This window comes from Struthio camelus, chromosome 2, assembly GCF_040807025.1.
Source record: "Struthio camelus isolate bStrCam1 chromosome 2, bStrCam1.hap1, whole genome shotgun sequence".
In the NCBI taxonomy this organism is placed as follows: domain Eukaryota; kingdom Metazoa; phylum Chordata; class Aves; order Struthioniformes; family Struthionidae; genus Struthio; species Struthio camelus.
Window position 1 is genome coordinate 28,065,960 of NC_090943.1, and position 15,923 is coordinate 28,081,882.

Sequence of the window (15,923 nt, forward strand, 5' to 3'; positions counted from 1 at the left end):
TAAAATGTTCTACATTTTTCCACCTCTGTAGCTGATGAGAATCAATAGAAATGGGGACATCTGTAGCAGGTAGAAATCTGACCCTAGAAGCATAATCTGAACTGATTGCCATTTTTGCTCCTAAAGTATGAAATTATGAGAAAGTAATTTATTAGAGCCAGTTATTGTTAAAATGAGATATGATGAAATAAAATTCTGCTTGCCAGTATTAAGCTACTGGCTATAAAAAGTTATATTTTCCCACACGGATTTTCTTCTTTTCTCTTTTCTTTTTATGAAGCTTTGAATTCCACTGAAATGTAAAGAAAGATGAAGCTACTCTCCTACTCTTAGAATACTTTACAAAGCAATATGACTTTCTTTTTGAATTTCTTGAGTGGTGCCACAGACTCAGGATGAAGAACCAGTTTATATTTTCATTTTTATAAAATCTTGGATGTAGTCCTTCATAACACACCGCTAAGAAAAGAACAGAAATTACAGACTGATATTGAAAGTTAGAGAACAATGACCTTATGTGTAATGGAGTTTAGTTAAATCTGCTTATTTCAGCAATTAAAGCTCAACAGCAGGTATGACTGTCCCATGCAAACCACTAGTCATGAGTTTCAGTAGAAGTTTACCTATGCAAGACAAGATGAATCTCACTGATTATAATCACTGCTTCCCTCCTCCACAACAGAAATTTGCTCTCTGACACACTATACCAGTTACTGGACACTGGCTACTATAATAAAGGTTAATTTGCAGGATGGGGTAGGCCGCGTTAATTTTCAGCATGGTAAAATGCTAACAGTTGACCCAACCTTGGGCCATTATTGTTTCATCAACAAACTGAAAAAGGAAGTCAGTCATGAGTCATATAAAATGCTGTAGATGACAGAGAATTATTTAGTTTAGTCAAAGCCACAAGAGTCTGGAGGGATATTAGAGTAACCTAAGAACATTAAGCAAAGCAGCAGAGTGGCAGCTGAAATTCATTGTAGATAAAATAAGAGATTAAGGTATTTACCTGGAAAGAAGGACAAATTATACAAAGTGGAATAACTTCACTAAGAGATTGAAAGAAACTCACGTGGCATCCTCCTGTCTCCCCAGTGCTCCAGAACATGGTCATTAGGGAACCCTGCAAGAATTATAGATATTTTAGGCTCAATTCCCATTCGATATCAGGTAGATAAGGAATTGGAGTTCAGGCCTCTGATATTTCACTGAGCGCCCTAGCAATAAGCGCTTGGATTTTGAATGATGTTTTTATACAAGAAAAGAGAAAGTATGTGGGGCAGCCACATTATAAGAGACATTAGTAAAGTGGCCACTGCTGCATTCAGGAGGGAGTCCAGTCCATAGAAAATGCTCTCACTGAGCCCCTGAGGTAAATAAGCTGAAAAATATCAAATTGTTGGATCCCTTCCAGGTCTAGATGCTAGCTGGTGTCAAATTGCCCGGGATATATCATATGTGACGAGGCACCTCGGAAATGTTGAGAGCAAAAAGTAAGGAGAGATGGAACTGTTCTCAGATTTGCGGCTTCAGGTCCCCCATTCTCCCTGAGTGCTCCTTTAAATCCCCAGTCCACTTTTGCATCTGGCCTCCAAAATACTTCTAGTAAAAGTGTTTATGTCAAGCACCCAGACAGATAAGAAGTAATAGTCCATTTCTCAAGCGTGTTACCACAGATTATACCACACAGTGATACTGTAGAAAGATAGCAACCCTCCTCTAGTTAAAAACAGCATTTAAATTGAACTGTGACTTCTGAAATGGCGTTGTGTGTTTGAGCCCAGTCAGAAAGCTGCAACAAATACAGCAGGATCTATTATGCAGACAAGGTTTTTTTGAGATCAAGAATCAGAATCTAGCTGTAGAAAAACTATGGCAAGCACAGCTTGCAGCTTTAGCTGGAAGTCCAGGGTTGAGGGAAAAAAACAAGAAAGAAAAATCTTGAATAGTTTTCCCATCATGTTCCGTCTCTGAAATGCAGCTGAGGCAAGACACACCTGAACCTTTTTAACCAAAAGCTAATGTAATTTCAAGCAAATCTCACTCGTTCAGAAGCAAGAGGCCTTTGTTTTCATCCTCAGTAAATAGAAATGATATTAAGACAACCTAACAGCAGTGGCTATATTTATAAAATGGAAAGAAGACCTGTTCAGCTTTGATTGTCAGCAGGATAGCTGCAGCTCTAAGCAGAAATGCTGCAGATGTAATTGGTTACGCTTAAGCCAGCTATCTTCATAAATGCTATTCAGAAAGTGCAAGATGAAACGGGAGACCCAGCAGCAGATAATCAACTTAACTAAGCATCCCTTGAGAACAACTCCTTATGGAGCGAACTGAGCCGTAACAACTGTTGGAAATGAATGAAATTGATGCAATTTACTGACTTTGTTCAAATAAAGATCTCAGTGGAGGGAGGTGATTTAAGAGACAACTAAACTCTGCTAAGCTCATAATTAATAAATAATAAGTTTCATTAAACATATTGATCTTTGCAACTAATTCAGGATAATTAATAAAATCATATGACAGAACAAGGTCTCATTTATTTCCCAAAAATATTTTATTAATATTTGTCATAAATTCATAGTAGAAAACATTGTAGGTAAAAATAATTGAAATTTAGACATGGCTCACATACAGAACATAAAAGAAGATGCAATATTATCACCAGAGGCATAATCTAACACAAGAAATAAAATAATGCCTCAAAAGAGGGATTATATGAGATTTGCAGAAGCTTCTGCTTTTCTGCTGTTCTTTAACAGCCCCTCATAAACACAAATATCAAGATCCTCAGAAGATGTGAATCACTGTCACTCCATTAAAAATCAACAGAAATTTATTCCAAGTGAGGACCTGGAGTATCATTTTGTGGAAATTTCAGATGTCATAAAAAAGTAATGCCTACAATTATATTTTAATAGTTGAGTAACTGATTGATTGTCTTCTTTAGAGTATTTGTTGAAGTATCCCAATTCCCTTTTCTGGAATGAGACAGATTTAAGTTTATAATTCTTTCACAAAGGCTTCTGAAAGCCTTGGCTATGAACATGACTATAAAGGACAGTCTACTTATATGACAGTGCCAAAGTATGTATAATGGCAGGGCTCCAAACCTCGGCACACCCCTTTGGAAGGATCTGTTTCTTTAGCAAGCACAAAATGCCAAAAAATCCATGGTAGAGACCTTGCATTGTACTCTCCTTAGTTACACTAAGAGACTATAGATTTGTCAAATCATAAATGATTTGTAACATTTGGAATATTCTTCCAAGGCAGTAGTAACATTCCCCCATAAAAACATGGAAATCTAAATATTTGGTTTTTACCAAAGTATTACTGCAAATACAACAGAGCAGAAGAATGAAACTTAGGTTCATTCTTCTTCTATTACATGCAGTTCTTCTTTCTAAAAAGTAGGTTGAAAAAAAAGCAGTTCTGAAAGATAGAACTATTTGTTGATGTATTTGTTGATAAAACTGTGTGGAAGCTGTATTACAAAAGAAGAAAGTTTAATCAAAAGAAGTTGTTTTAAACATCCATATGCACATCAGACTTAGGACTTCAGGTTATGTGTTTGAGGTTTTTTAATCAGTTTTCTCATCATTTTTCTGCGGAGTAGATTTGCTGGCTTGTTGATTCTTGGTTTTTCACTCCCTGCTAAGAAAATAAAGGAAGTAGTTAGGGAAACAGTATGACTAAACTGTTACCACTCTTTATCACATTTTGTTTTTTGCTTTTTTCCTATTATGCTATTCGAATAGTTGAGCAGATAACACCAACCATATCAGAAGCTATAAAATATGTTCTGGGCCCATTATCACACACTGTAAGGTTTCTAATGTGTCCACCGTTGGCACTGAAATTTTACTTTGCTTTTCTTTTCCTGAACAAGAATCAAAGTCTCTCTAGCTGTCCTAGTGTGATAGCAGAATGGAAGTCAAGACACTTCCACATCTGCAAAAATAAAAAAGAAAAGAAAAGACCTATTACTATATTTCTTTGAACAACACTGGGGCAAAATTTAAAATATACCCATGGAAAAAGAAGTGGTAACATGATTTAGGTTTCTGCACAGAATTGGGTTTCGCACAGAAGCTGCAGAGTGGTCACAAACAGCAGTAATGGTTATCTCAGCATGAGCTTAGGAAGGCCACATGAAAGATGTGCAAGTGCAGTTCAGAATGTAAGTACTGTGCAAGACTGAATCTTTGTCTTTATGCTACCCATTTTCCTATATGCAGAGCCCATACAGTCAATTCCGAATGCTTTAATTTTCACCAAAAGTCCTGTGTATTAAGTTTTTTTTATTTTCTTTTATATTTTTTGTACTTAAATTAATCAGATACCCGTTCACTCCAAAAACTATGGTCAGTTCAAACAGTAGTTGTATATTTAGACAAGGAAAGTCAACTGAATTCAACTTGAGACTCAAAAAGGTAACAGGAAAGATATTAGGGACAAGAAATATGGGAGCAGGAGAGAAGGAGAGAAGTTGCCTTAAAGATCTGTTTAACGTTGCTGGACACTCCCAAGTTATAGAATGAATATGTATAGCTCAACATTAATTGGCACTAATTAGGCCCTTAACTATGGGCTTTGGTTGACCAAACCCGACCAAATTTTGAAATCTGTAGATTAGTGAAAAAGCTTATAACCTATCTATCTGATCTGTTTTGCTATCTATTGCTCTAGTTATGAGACAGATAATATTTCCTTACTTCTTTCTTTCTTCCTTAGAAGAAAGAACTGTCAGTTTGGATGCAGCTGTGCACATGCAGGGGCAGAGCCTGCAGGTGAGATGCTGAAGAGGCAATTTCCTCCCTTCTCTGCACGGTGAGCTAGAGCCTTGCCCCACCATCATCCAGGAAGCCAGAGATGCAAATTAGATAATCACAAGCATCTCAGGTAGAATTTGCATGCCATTAAAGGCTCCATTATAATACTAGAATGGCAGAGACACACTCAGACTTGTTGCCCACAAAAATATTGCTGCCATGAGTAACTGGCATACAACATTTTTACTTCTGAGGCCTGTGCTTGGGGTGAAATCCCGGCTAGGTTGAAGTTCTCAGGTCACTAATTTCCACCTCCAGAGTTGAAGAATTAGGCTGTTACTTCCAGATTTCCTCACTTAAATCTTTTTAATACACATCTTAAATACTGCAGTATAGGAGCATATCCCATGTTTACAATGGATTTGATTTTTTGCTTTTTCTTTCCAAAGGCACATGCTAAATGCAGCCTCAATTTTTTTCCCCTTAGTATCAATTTTTTAAAATATTGTTTTGTTTCCTATAAAGAAAGCCTGGTTCCTGAGTATTCCTGGCATCAACATGTTTTTCCCTCCCATTGGTTTACATATCAAATTAATTAAACTAGATTATTAAACCTCGCACTAACTGGTATGAACATATTGTTGCAGGTAAAAGCAGAATTATTTTGACTTACAAGCAGAGCCAGTAGCTGATTTGAATAAAACCCTTAACAAAAAAAAAAAAAAAATCAATCATCATTCACACCTTTTCCCCCATGGCCATGCCAGCAGTTGATTCAGCAGAACGGATCAGGCAGAAATCTTTAGGAACAGGAATGGGAAAAAGCAGCAAGGAACAAAGGGGAAGATGGTAACTGTTTTAAAATGCTAAGGAAAAAGTAAGCTGATTTTCACAACCCACTCTAGTCCTTCTTAAAAATATTTGGAAGAAAGAGACCTTGATTCCTGCAGGTACTGAACAGTTCCTTGTGGCCTCTAGTAAGTTAATTTGATGACTTTTTTGTGTGCCCTTCTCTGCACTTTCTTCTCAAACGGTCTTACTGTCTCGCATTGCACAGTTCTTGTCAGAAGGATTTAGTGCTGCTCCATAGTTTTCCCTGCCCTTTAAAAATACTGAGTCCATAATACAAAAACCATACACTTGTAAAAAGCCTAGATGTGTGAAAGAACACTCTGAATAGCAGTTACTGGTATTTGGGTTGGTTGATCTCCTGTTGACTGAAAAAATACAAAATCTTACCTTTTCTACAGACATTGTAGCAATCTGTTTCTGTAACAAAGTTATTGGTATTTCCACCACAGCCAGTATATTTGAACTCCTTACACGTTTTGCTCTTCGTGTCATAGTAATAGCGAGTCACAGAAGAAGAACACAATCCTTCATCCTTTGGACTATAGCATAACAAGGGACCAGCTTAAAAAAAAAAAAAAAGAGAGAGAAAGAAAGAAATCAAATAATCTCTATGTCTGGCTTCTTAAAATCTGCCCTACAGCAAATTTTGCAGATAAACAGCTCTTGTTCCCATTGAAATGCCATGACTGTTACCTCTTCAGAGACTTACTACATCTTATTCCATTCAGTCAGGAATTCAGACAGCAACAGACAATCCCCAAAATAGTATTACTAGCGCACCAGTGAAATTCAGCGGCTTTCTCCATGTGTGGTGCTATACACTCGATGGCTCAGATGTTCAAATAATCTGGACAGAAGTCAATTCCATATAGGTAGGAATATAATAATGATTCCAATGAAACTACCTCTGTAGATGATAAAGGTAGCATTTCATTTATCCTTTCTATGATTTTAATAGCAAATCTTGTCTATAAATATATCTCTTGCAGCAAAAACTGCAAAACCCACCATTTTCCTCACAAGAATCATGCTACCTTTTGTCTTAAAAAAATTTTACTTTTGTTGCTGGAAACCTTTAAACAATTCATTGCACATGCGAAAAGGAAACTAAAAATAATTTAGTTTTCATCTAAGAAAATGGTGTCAATCTGTCATCAACCAAAAATAACTTGTCTCACCAAGCACTAATAAATCTTAGGCAGTTCTGATGCATCCTGGTAGCTCTCTCTTCTTCAAAGACAATGTCTTGCACTGGATATTAGTCTGGTGTTTATGACAATGTTTAGATACAGTCACCTGCTTTCGGATACTACCTCTCTTTCTTAACAGTTTGTACAGAGACAGTGAAGACTCACTGCAGATGAAGTAAAGAACATTTACCAGCAGTTGAACTGACAAGTGTCAAAAACGCAAGCAATCTAGCAACACCGCTCCTTTACTCTTGAAATTTAGAAAGGCACTTTCTGCTTTATATTATTTCACTTCCCTGAATGCGACAGCCACAACGTCTTGTACATCTGCCTCAATACAATGTATGACCTTATCTCCCTTCAGGTTATACATGTACACTTCTGTAGAAGTCAAGAGATTGGTCGGGTGTAGCTATGGGCATATTTAAGGTCACAAGATTAAATCAACACAGTAATTTTGCTCTTTCAGTAACAGACAGCTGAGACAAACAACACATGAAAGTCTGCAGACACTATAAATATCTGTTTCACAGAAGTCTTCAAAAATACCACTGTAAGGGTATCCAGAGGAAAATATCAAATAAAATATCATCTTCATATCACTTTCAAACCATCTATTTTATTAAAAACTCGGAACAACCATTACTTTTCTCTGGCAGACAGTGGTCCACACAAGACTGCACATTTCTGAAGTTGTTGTCATTTCCATAACAGCCACCATAGATGAACTCCTCACACCTCATTGAGCTCAAGTTAAAGGCGTATCTTCTGAGATGACTTCTGCAAGGTCCCCCATCAGCCTCCATCCGGCATAATTTGGGCACTTCTGCAACAGAAAGAATTTCAGGCTCAGTATAATCCACCATTCATGCTCCCCATACTAAATAACATGGTAGTTTACATAAAGTGCTAATATTCTGGTTATACACGAGGCCCAACTTGTCTAGCTGCCTCCATCCTTTAACGACGTAGGATAAGGTATACAGGGAGAACCCAATGCATTAATTAGTGACTAGTTATAACATTAAATGAAAATTTAAAAATTAACAGATAAATCCCCCATGCCCTCTCTGATAAGACTCTCTGTTTTTTTCTAGGTAAGCTCGAAAGCAGCGAGGCAGTTACTGCACGCAGGGGTAGAAGAGCCTCTCGAGCTGCACAGCCTCCTCGGGGCTCCCGCATGCCCCACGGGGGTGCAGCGCACCCCACTGCGGCCGGCAGCGCACGTCGGGGCCGGGGGGGCGGCGGCAGCCCGCGGGTGCCCCGTCGGCGCGGCGGGGCCGGGCCCCGGACTCACTCTTGATGGTCCAGCAGCTCTTCTCGCAGTCGTCGGGGGTGAGGAAGTTGTTGGCGTTGCCCTGGCAGCCCCCGTAGGTGAACTCCTGGCAGGTCTGCGTGTACCTGTCGTAGTACCAGCGCGGCACCAGGGCGCGGCAGGGGCCGTCGTCGGGGGGCAGCAGGCAGGCGCGCTGCTTCTCTGCGGGAGACACAAGCGCCCGGGGCTGAGGCCACCTCGGCGGCCCCGGCCCCGATCCCGGCCCCGATCCCGGCCCCGCGCAGCCGCCCGCGGAGCCCCGCGGAGCGCCCGCTCCTACCTGTGAGGGGGCGCGGGGCCAGGGCGGCGCAGGCCAGCGGCAGCAGCAGCGCGGGCAGCGGCAGGCGCTTGGCGGCCATGTCGCAGCGGGTGGGCGGGCGGGCGGCGTGGCAGGCGGCGGGGTCCCGGGAGCTGGCGGCGCTGGCCGGCCCGACGGGAGCGCTTTATATGCGCCGAGATGGCTTCCCCGCGCCGCCTCCCTCCTTGCGCATGTGGTGGGAGGAGAAGGTCTGATTCAGCGGGGCAGCAGTCCCCGCTGACCCGGCCGTCACCCGGGCGCGGCAGGCTGCGCGCCTGCGTGAGCCCCAGCGCCGCCGTCCCGTCCCCCCCCCCGCGGAGCGGCCCGAGGGCTGGCCCCCGTCGGGCTGTGCCGCTCCGTTCCGGTCGGCGGGAGCTGGCGGGGCTCCACGCCCCCCGCCCCGGCACATTACGGGATGATGCTCAGAGAGCCTTTCCTGGCAATCACAGTGAAATCCGGGACGGGGCGGTCAGCGAAAGTCCTCTCCCCCCTCTGCCGTGGCCCCGCCGCGGCTGCTGCTGGTTTGGAGCCCCCGGAGACAGAGGGCGGCAGGACCCGGTCAACCAAACGCGGCACCGTTGGGCAGGTCGTAATCAAGTCGGGTCGGGCACAGGCCACTTAGCAGGTACCACTAGCGATAACACTAATTAACCGGGTTATCAGTTTAATAACAGTATGTATAACACTGATGAACTTGAGAAAGTCAGGGCACTGTCAGGGGGCTTGGATTCCTGGCAAACCCGAGGGGCTGAAGGGGTGAAACCTCTGACTAGTTCAGAGAGAGGTGCATTTGAGGAAATATCAAGGCTCGGTTTTCTGTAGACTTTCAACACCGCCAGGCGATCCACTGCGATTTGAAGGAGGAGGGGTGAACAGTGAACAGCATGCTTTCCCTGTCTGATCTATTAGGGCTATTATATTAATTAATGTTTACTCCGGGTTAAATACAGTAACAGAGATAAGAGTAACTGCAAATTGGGCATCCAGCTCTCTATAGATAACAACAAACTAATCGGATCCCCTATTGTTCTCCTCCACTCCCTTCACAGTGATAATGTTGGACCTCAGTCCTTCGGGCAGTCACTGCCAATGATGTGATTGCGTTACAGTGCCACCGACGTCTGTGGCCTGCAGCCTGTGTGGGCTGTAGGAAGGAGGAACTTCCTAGCATCCCAATTGCTTTCAGGAATTGACTTTCTCTATACTTTCTGACCGGATTCTGACCAGATTTTATTTTCCATAAAGGCAAGAAAGAGGAGCAAATTTTTCTTAAGCCCTGCAAACTAGACAGCTTCTAGGGGGATATGAATAGCACCTTCCCCCTCTCTTTCCAAAAAGTTCCTTTTTCAAAATCTCAAATTGGCAAAGGATAAGTGGGTGTCTTAGTAATAAAAACAAAACCCTGATACAATTTGAAGTATCACCGCAGGACACATCTGCCATGATTTGTAATGTAATTGCTACCACTGTTAATAACGGATGTCCTCATTTTTTACTGGTTTTGTTAGGCTTATTAAGCACCGTGGCTTAATACAGCTTAGGTGCCTCCAGTAGGAAAAAAAAAACCACACAGTTCCAATTTGCAGAAAATCAAAATGCCATCTCTCTAATATTAAGAAAGTCTCGGGTGACTTTAATGTAACTAGACTGATGTCCTTTAGCCTTCATGAGATTTTGTTAGAATTGCAAAGAAAGGCATTCAAATACCATTTTAAGCAAAAGCAGCAAAATGAATGCAGTCATGCAAATGCCATCTTCCCTGTACACACACATACAAATCAAAGTTTGAACTAAACCTCCCTATCCATCAATACTGCAGCACAGCACAAAATATTTACTTAGCTGCTGCTTTGCTATAGCAGCAATAAACTTCGCTTAGAATACGTATGTATTTGTAACGATGTCTGAAATAGTACGATAGTTAATGTCACAAGTGGTTATTTAGCTTTGTCACAGGCAGTTGGGAAAAAGTCCTTTATTACCTGCAATCAGCAGAGCTAGTCATGTCAGTAAAGATTTAACACCCTTGTAGGTTTTCGACAGCAAGCGCCATTGTCTTTCCCACCCTCACCGTGCTGCATGTACTGCCCTCGGACCACTGCCACCCCACATACCCCCATCTCACCCATGCCCACTGCCTCTCCCCACCGCAGTATTTCCACTCCCAGCAACAGCCCCCACTGCCCCTTGCGCCCTGTGGACCCTTACACCAATGCTCACAACGCCCACAGGCCCATGTACTGGTCTGCAGCGTGGGCAAGGGCCGTGCGTGTCGTGCTGCGACAAGGCCAACACACACGAGCCGACCGGCCGCCAGCTGGTTCCAGCTGTTCTGACTGGCCCATGGACCAACAGCTGGCGGAGTTTGGGGATGCAGCTGTCAGTGTAGGTTTGTGGCAGTGCAGAAATTGGATATCAGCAGCTAGGGGATGGAGAGGATTAAAAGCTGAAGGGCTGAGAACAGAAACCGCTTTTAATGAACTGACTAAAACATAACAAAGATAAACCCCAAGAGCACTGAAGGAGCAGCATGGGTGGAGAAAGGGCTAAATATTAGTAGACTGCTGATAGCTGCTTACATCTTGTGGATGGGGAGAGGAGGAAGAGAAAGGAGTGTCTATATGCATATAGCCAGAGGTTGAAGGAAGGGGAAGCGACTGCCTGACTTTGGAGTGCCAGAATGAAGAAAGGACGCATGCCCACAGATCCACTTTAAGGGTTGCTTCCAGGCCTGCAGCTTAGCGGGAATGTGGCAGTGTGGATGCTGTCCCCTGGTTGTGTATGAAAGTGGCTGCCAGGATCAGAGATGCCAGGCACTGTACAAACACGCATGGAGGAAGGCCCACACGAGGCCCCTGTTCCAGAGCTTGTAGCCCCTTATTCGGGATCTTAGACCGCAAAAGCATATGCAGTAAACAATGGATGTCACAGAATTTCTTTCTTCTTTCTTGTGTTTTCTAAACCCGTCGCTTCTCTTAGAGTGCCCTGTTGTCAGCACCCATCATAACTCCATGAGTCCAGAGACGCTCTGCGCAGGCTGGGCATGGCGACCCTCTCGTGCAAAGCTGCAACTCTGATTTATAGACATAAGTACCAAAGAAAGTTGGCTGTCTCTGCCTTTGACGGGCCTGGCTGCCTGCCTGGATACTTGACCTGAAAGCTGTTCCTTCCCCTCTGTGCCTTTTAGTGGAATCCCTTCACGGTTTTAGTGCACAAGTATGGGAACATATCTGAGCAAAACAGCTGCTGCTGCATTAGCCCTGCACGCCATGTGAGGAAGGCCTGCTCCGTGAGCACGGATCCCAGGAGCTCTGGTTATGCCTGTGAAGAAGAACCATTGCAAGGGAAATGAGGGACGGAAGAAGGTGGCAGGGGAGGAAAGACTTCAGCCGTAGGCCAAAGCACTTGGCTGAGCTCTGTGCTGTCCCTGCAGCAGCTGGGGACAAAGATGGAGAGCAGAGGAGAGGCCACTCAGTGCACCGGAGCCCCCCAGCTCAGCACCTCGCCCTGCAGGCTGCGGCTGGGCGATGCTGGAGCTGGGCTCTGCGCCCGGGACAGGCCGGGGCTGCCCAAGCCCTGCCCGTGCTCGCAGGGCCCCTGTGAGCATCCCGGCGCCCAGGCGGCGGGGCCGGGGGTCGGGCGGCTGCGGTTAATCCGGTTAGGGGGGATTATCGCGGCCGTTTAAAGGCCGGAGCGGCGCGGAGAAGGGGTTGCCAGGAGAGGAAGCCGCCGCCGCCGAGGAGCGGGGCAGCCCGGACGGCACCTTGTGAGTGAGCCGGAGCCCGGGGGCGGGGGCGGGGGCGGCCGTCCCGCTGTCCCGCCGTCCTGCCGTGCCGCCGTCCGTCCGGGGGCTCCGCGCCCCGGCGCCCTCCCTGCCCAGAGGTAACCTTTTGTCCTCCCTCCTTCCCTCTCTCCCTCCCTCCCGCCGCGCTTCGGCAGTGTAAACGATGCCAGCGATCAACATAGAGGATCTGAGCGAGAAGGATAAACTGAAAATGGAAGTGGAGCAGCTCCGGAAAGAAGTGAAGCTGGAAAGGCAGCCGGTGAGTGACGGCGGCGCGCGGGGCCCGCGGGGCTCGCTCGGGGGCTGGGGCCGGAGCGGGGAGAAGCCGGTTCCCGCTCCGGGGGGGCGCGGGGGCCGCGGAGGGGCAGCGGGCGGCACGTCGAGCCGGGCGGCGGGGCGAGGCGCGCCCACCCAGCGCGGCACCCGGCCGGCAGCAGCCGAGGAGCCCGGTCCCCGCGGCGGCGTGGCAAAGACACGGGGCGCGGGTTTTCGGGAGCGGCTTTGCGCGCACCCCGTGCGCGGGCAGCATCCGCTGTTTTTAGACGAGCGCCCTGCCGGCGCGCCGTTTGAGCCGACGGTACCCGCCACCCGCTTTGTGGGGCTGGCGAAATAACCCCGCCAGCAAAGCAGGGGAGTGCGGGTCGCGGACGAGGGGCGGCGGCGGGGCAGAGCCGAATCGGGCCGCGCTGCACCCCCGGGCAAGGCACCCCGGCCGCCTGGCTGCGGTCGCCCTGGGATTTGGAGAGAAAACGCGCACTTCGGCTCCCGGAGCAGCGGCTGGACGTGCTGGCCCCTGGGACGCCAAACAGAGAGAGAAATTATAGCAGCAGCGCAGCCCGGAGCGGGACTAGCTGCCCTGGGCCCGACCCCATGATAAAACTCTTTTAGAGTGCATGCTAGCAGAAAGAAGACTACATCTAAATGACCACTTCTATTTGGGACTGTAAATGCGTTTATATAATGGTATCAGTGGAACTACACATGTGAATTACGTTGTTCAGATTCCAAGTTTGCAGGTCTAGGAATTTAGCCCAGAAAATAACAATGCCACAGTTATGTTTTAGCTGTCCCTTAAAGATCAGTAATATGTTATGGTATGGGCCAAAGCTCCAGCGGTTTTGATGGCCAGACAGTGTCTAAGCACTAGATCATCCCTCACAGCTCCCAAGCAGCTGAAATACGCTCTGCAGGATTTCAATTTTCCTTAAGAAAAAATTAAACTCTTGCCTAAATATTCTGAATAAACCAAAAGGCTAACCATTTTAGGGAAATTAATATTTTGCAATCTTTTGTAATAAAACACAGACAACATCCTCAGTTTTACCATTGCACTTTATAAAAAGTTTCACTGCATGAAAATGAAATTTGTGTTTTAGATGTCACCGTTCATCGGTATCTGTATAGCCGTTATGAATACACTCAAATTCAGATTCCACACCTCTGTTCTTGACGAAAATATGTTTAGCCAAATTCTTCTTGACCCTTTCTCCCACTTCCTACACATGTACAGCACAACGAGAAAATGTCCTTTTAAATAGTTTTTTGAATTAATAGAAATGTCAAATGGGTATATAAGAAGACTTTTTTTCTTTATACACGAAAAAGGTACTGATAGTGTTGACTTAACTAAAGAGTGTCTGTCCTGCAAACACTCAGGAGTACAACTTACCTATAGCAAAAAGTGCCTCCCAGTTTGAATTAACAGGTTTGCTAAGAGAAGAACAAGGCATATGTGCAATAGGATTTGCAGCTCCAAATTCTTCCCGCTGTGTGATAGATATAAGTAATCAGATCTTATGTTATGCACCTTTTAGTTAGGAATTAACGCAGAGTTCTTTCTAATGGCTTAAGGCATAACTCTTCACAGGCCGTGGTCTGTTGGCCTCTAAAAGAACATGTAAATTGGCTGGCTCTTATCATAATTATACCTACAGAGTAAAATATAGTCAACAAAGAAGGCAAGGAGCCTTAAATTAGAAATAATAGCCATCTTCCAACCAGGCCAACAGATGGTTCCTTCTGCTGACTCTGCTTTACTGTGTCTCTGCAGGTATTTCTGAACATGAAGGGAAGAGGTGGGGAAAGAGCTCACGTCCTCACACTTTTCAGATGTTCAAGCATCAAAGGACAGATTCTGCTACCCTAAAGAAGAGAAATGAGATGAAAATGAATAGGGATCTTTTGGAGTCTGTGGATCTGCTTATGCTCCCAGGCTCCACAAATAGCGTTATTAGACTTGCTGCATGTATTCTCATTTCAGAGAATGCAAACCAAACCCATTTATTCAGTCATGGGTTTTTATGGAGATGCACATCATTGCTATTTTGCTATGAATGTCATGCAAAATATCATGCACATTATATTCTTTCGTAACACAATAGGATATATGATTAACTATTATTTGAAATAACCCCAGGCAACCTGTCAGTAAATTTTCGTTCCCAGTTAATTCTTTAGTCCCATTCAGCACACACAGTTGCTGTGGTATAACTACATGGTGACAGGATGTATCAGCTTACTGAAAAATCATTTTTGAATGTTTTCTTTGGGAAAGACACATGAAGTTATACATACTTAGAAAATAGATACTACATTGTTGAATCGAAATGTTACTGATCCGGAAGGAGTTGAGCGTAAGTCATGATGGTATTGAGGGGAGATTTGTGTGATGCTTAGTTTAATACAACTATATTGGTTAACTAAAAACAAAAAAGGAAATTGACCTGTGCAGCAACTGCTCTTCCACATGACACACAAATTTCCAGTGATATTCACACATGCTATGAACATCAGGCTCTGAAAAAGTGTTATCTTAAGGAAGCGAAGTCTATAGCTGCCTAGTGCTTGCCATGCGGTCAGATCTTTTATATTTAATAGGAGGGTAAATAAGAGAAAGAAAAGTATGAATTAAGCTAACTAGCTTTGCTGTTCTGATGTGCAACGTGAGTTGTGGGTATAATGCAACAACGTCTTTGTTCCTTCACTGAAGGTGTCCAAGTGCTCCGAAGAGATCAAGAATTACATCGAGGAGAGGTCCGGCGAGGACCCCCTGGTGAAGGGTGTTCCCGAGGAAAAGAATCCCTTCAAGGAGAAAGGAGGCTGCGTCATTGCATGAGGAAACAAACCCATCCGCAACTGGAGCGGACAGTGTTGTACCTTTAGTGAGTCACTAGCGTGCCCTCAGTTCCGCTGGTCCTTGCTGAACAAGTACAGGAGCGGACTTTTTTCTTAAAAAAAAAAAAAAAAACCTCAAAGCCGACGAGGCCCCCGTCGGCCGCTCCGTAGGGCATGGCTGTACCCTGCTCTCCCACACGCTGTGTTCCTCCTCCTCCTCCTCCTCCTCCTCGCGCAGCAGGGACGGGCCCCTTCGCTTCGTGCCGCGCTAACGCCGCCCGCTTCCATCGTCTGTTTATCGGTTGCTTCTTGGCTGTTAATTGGAATTAAAGAAACCTGCCTGTAACCCGAGAGCCTGGGCACTTGCTTGCTGCGCGGGAGAGAGGCGGGAGGAGGGACGGGGCGGCGCGGCGCGGCGCGGCGGGAGCGCGGGGCAGCGGCCGGCCGCGCCGGGACGGCCCCGACGAAACGCCTGCGCGCGGGCAGAGCGGGGCCGTGCGGCGCGGCGCGGCGCGGGCGCGGGCGGCCATGGCGCTGGGTCGGCAGCGCGGGCGGGCCTGGGCGCCGCTGGCCCGGGCGCTGCGCGGCG

At 45.5% G+C, this 15,923-nt stretch overlaps 1 protein-coding gene and 1 long non-coding RNA gene across 3 annotated transcripts; one reads left to right on the forward strand and one right to left on the reverse strand.

Moving 5' to 3' along the window:
• Positions 1-2,527: 2,527 nt before the first annotated feature.
• On the reverse strand, positions 2,528-8,761 carry TFPI2 (tissue factor pathway inhibitor 2). Of its 2 annotated transcripts, none has more exons than XM_068934851.1 (5): positions 8,419-8,761; positions 8,121-8,300; positions 7,470-7,649; positions 6,021-6,194; positions 2,528-3,663 (listed from the first exon to the last, which is right to left on the reverse strand). In XM_068934851.1, the coding sequence occupies exons 1-5, from the start codon at positions 8,495-8,497 to the stop codon at positions 3,560-3,562; spliced, it is 717 nt and encodes a 238-aa protein (XP_068790952.1). In that variant the 5' UTR covers positions 8,498-8,761; the 3' UTR covers positions 2,528-3,559. The 2 variants fall into 2 exon arrangements, with proteins under 2 accessions (XP_068790952.1, XP_068790953.1); XM_068934852.1 differs by having other exon boundaries at positions 2,541-3,660; positions 8,419-8,757.
• A 220-nt stretch (positions 8,762-8,981) lies between these two features.
• LOC138066306 (uncharacterized) lies at positions 8,982-11,561 on the forward strand. The gene is made up of 2 exons (XR_011139614.1): positions 8,982-9,061; positions 11,416-11,561. It is a non-coding gene; the product is annotated as an uncharacterized lncRNA (long non-coding RNA).
• The last annotated feature ends 4,362 nt before the right edge of the window (positions 11,562-15,923 follow it).

Coding starts and splice junctions, on each gene's coding strand:
- TFPI2 (XM_068934851.1), bottom strand. CDS start 8,497: ATGGCCGCCAAGCGCCTGCCGCTGCCCGCGCTGCTGCTGCCGCTGGCC. Junction 6,195..7,469: donor CCACTGTCTGCCAGAGAAAA/GTAATGGTTGTT, acceptor TTTTTTTTTAAG/CTGGTCCCTTGTTATGCTAT. Junction 3,664..6,020: donor CTACAATGTCTGTAGAAAAG/GTAAGATTTTGT, acceptor TTATTTTCTTAG/CAGGGAGTGAAAAACCAAGA.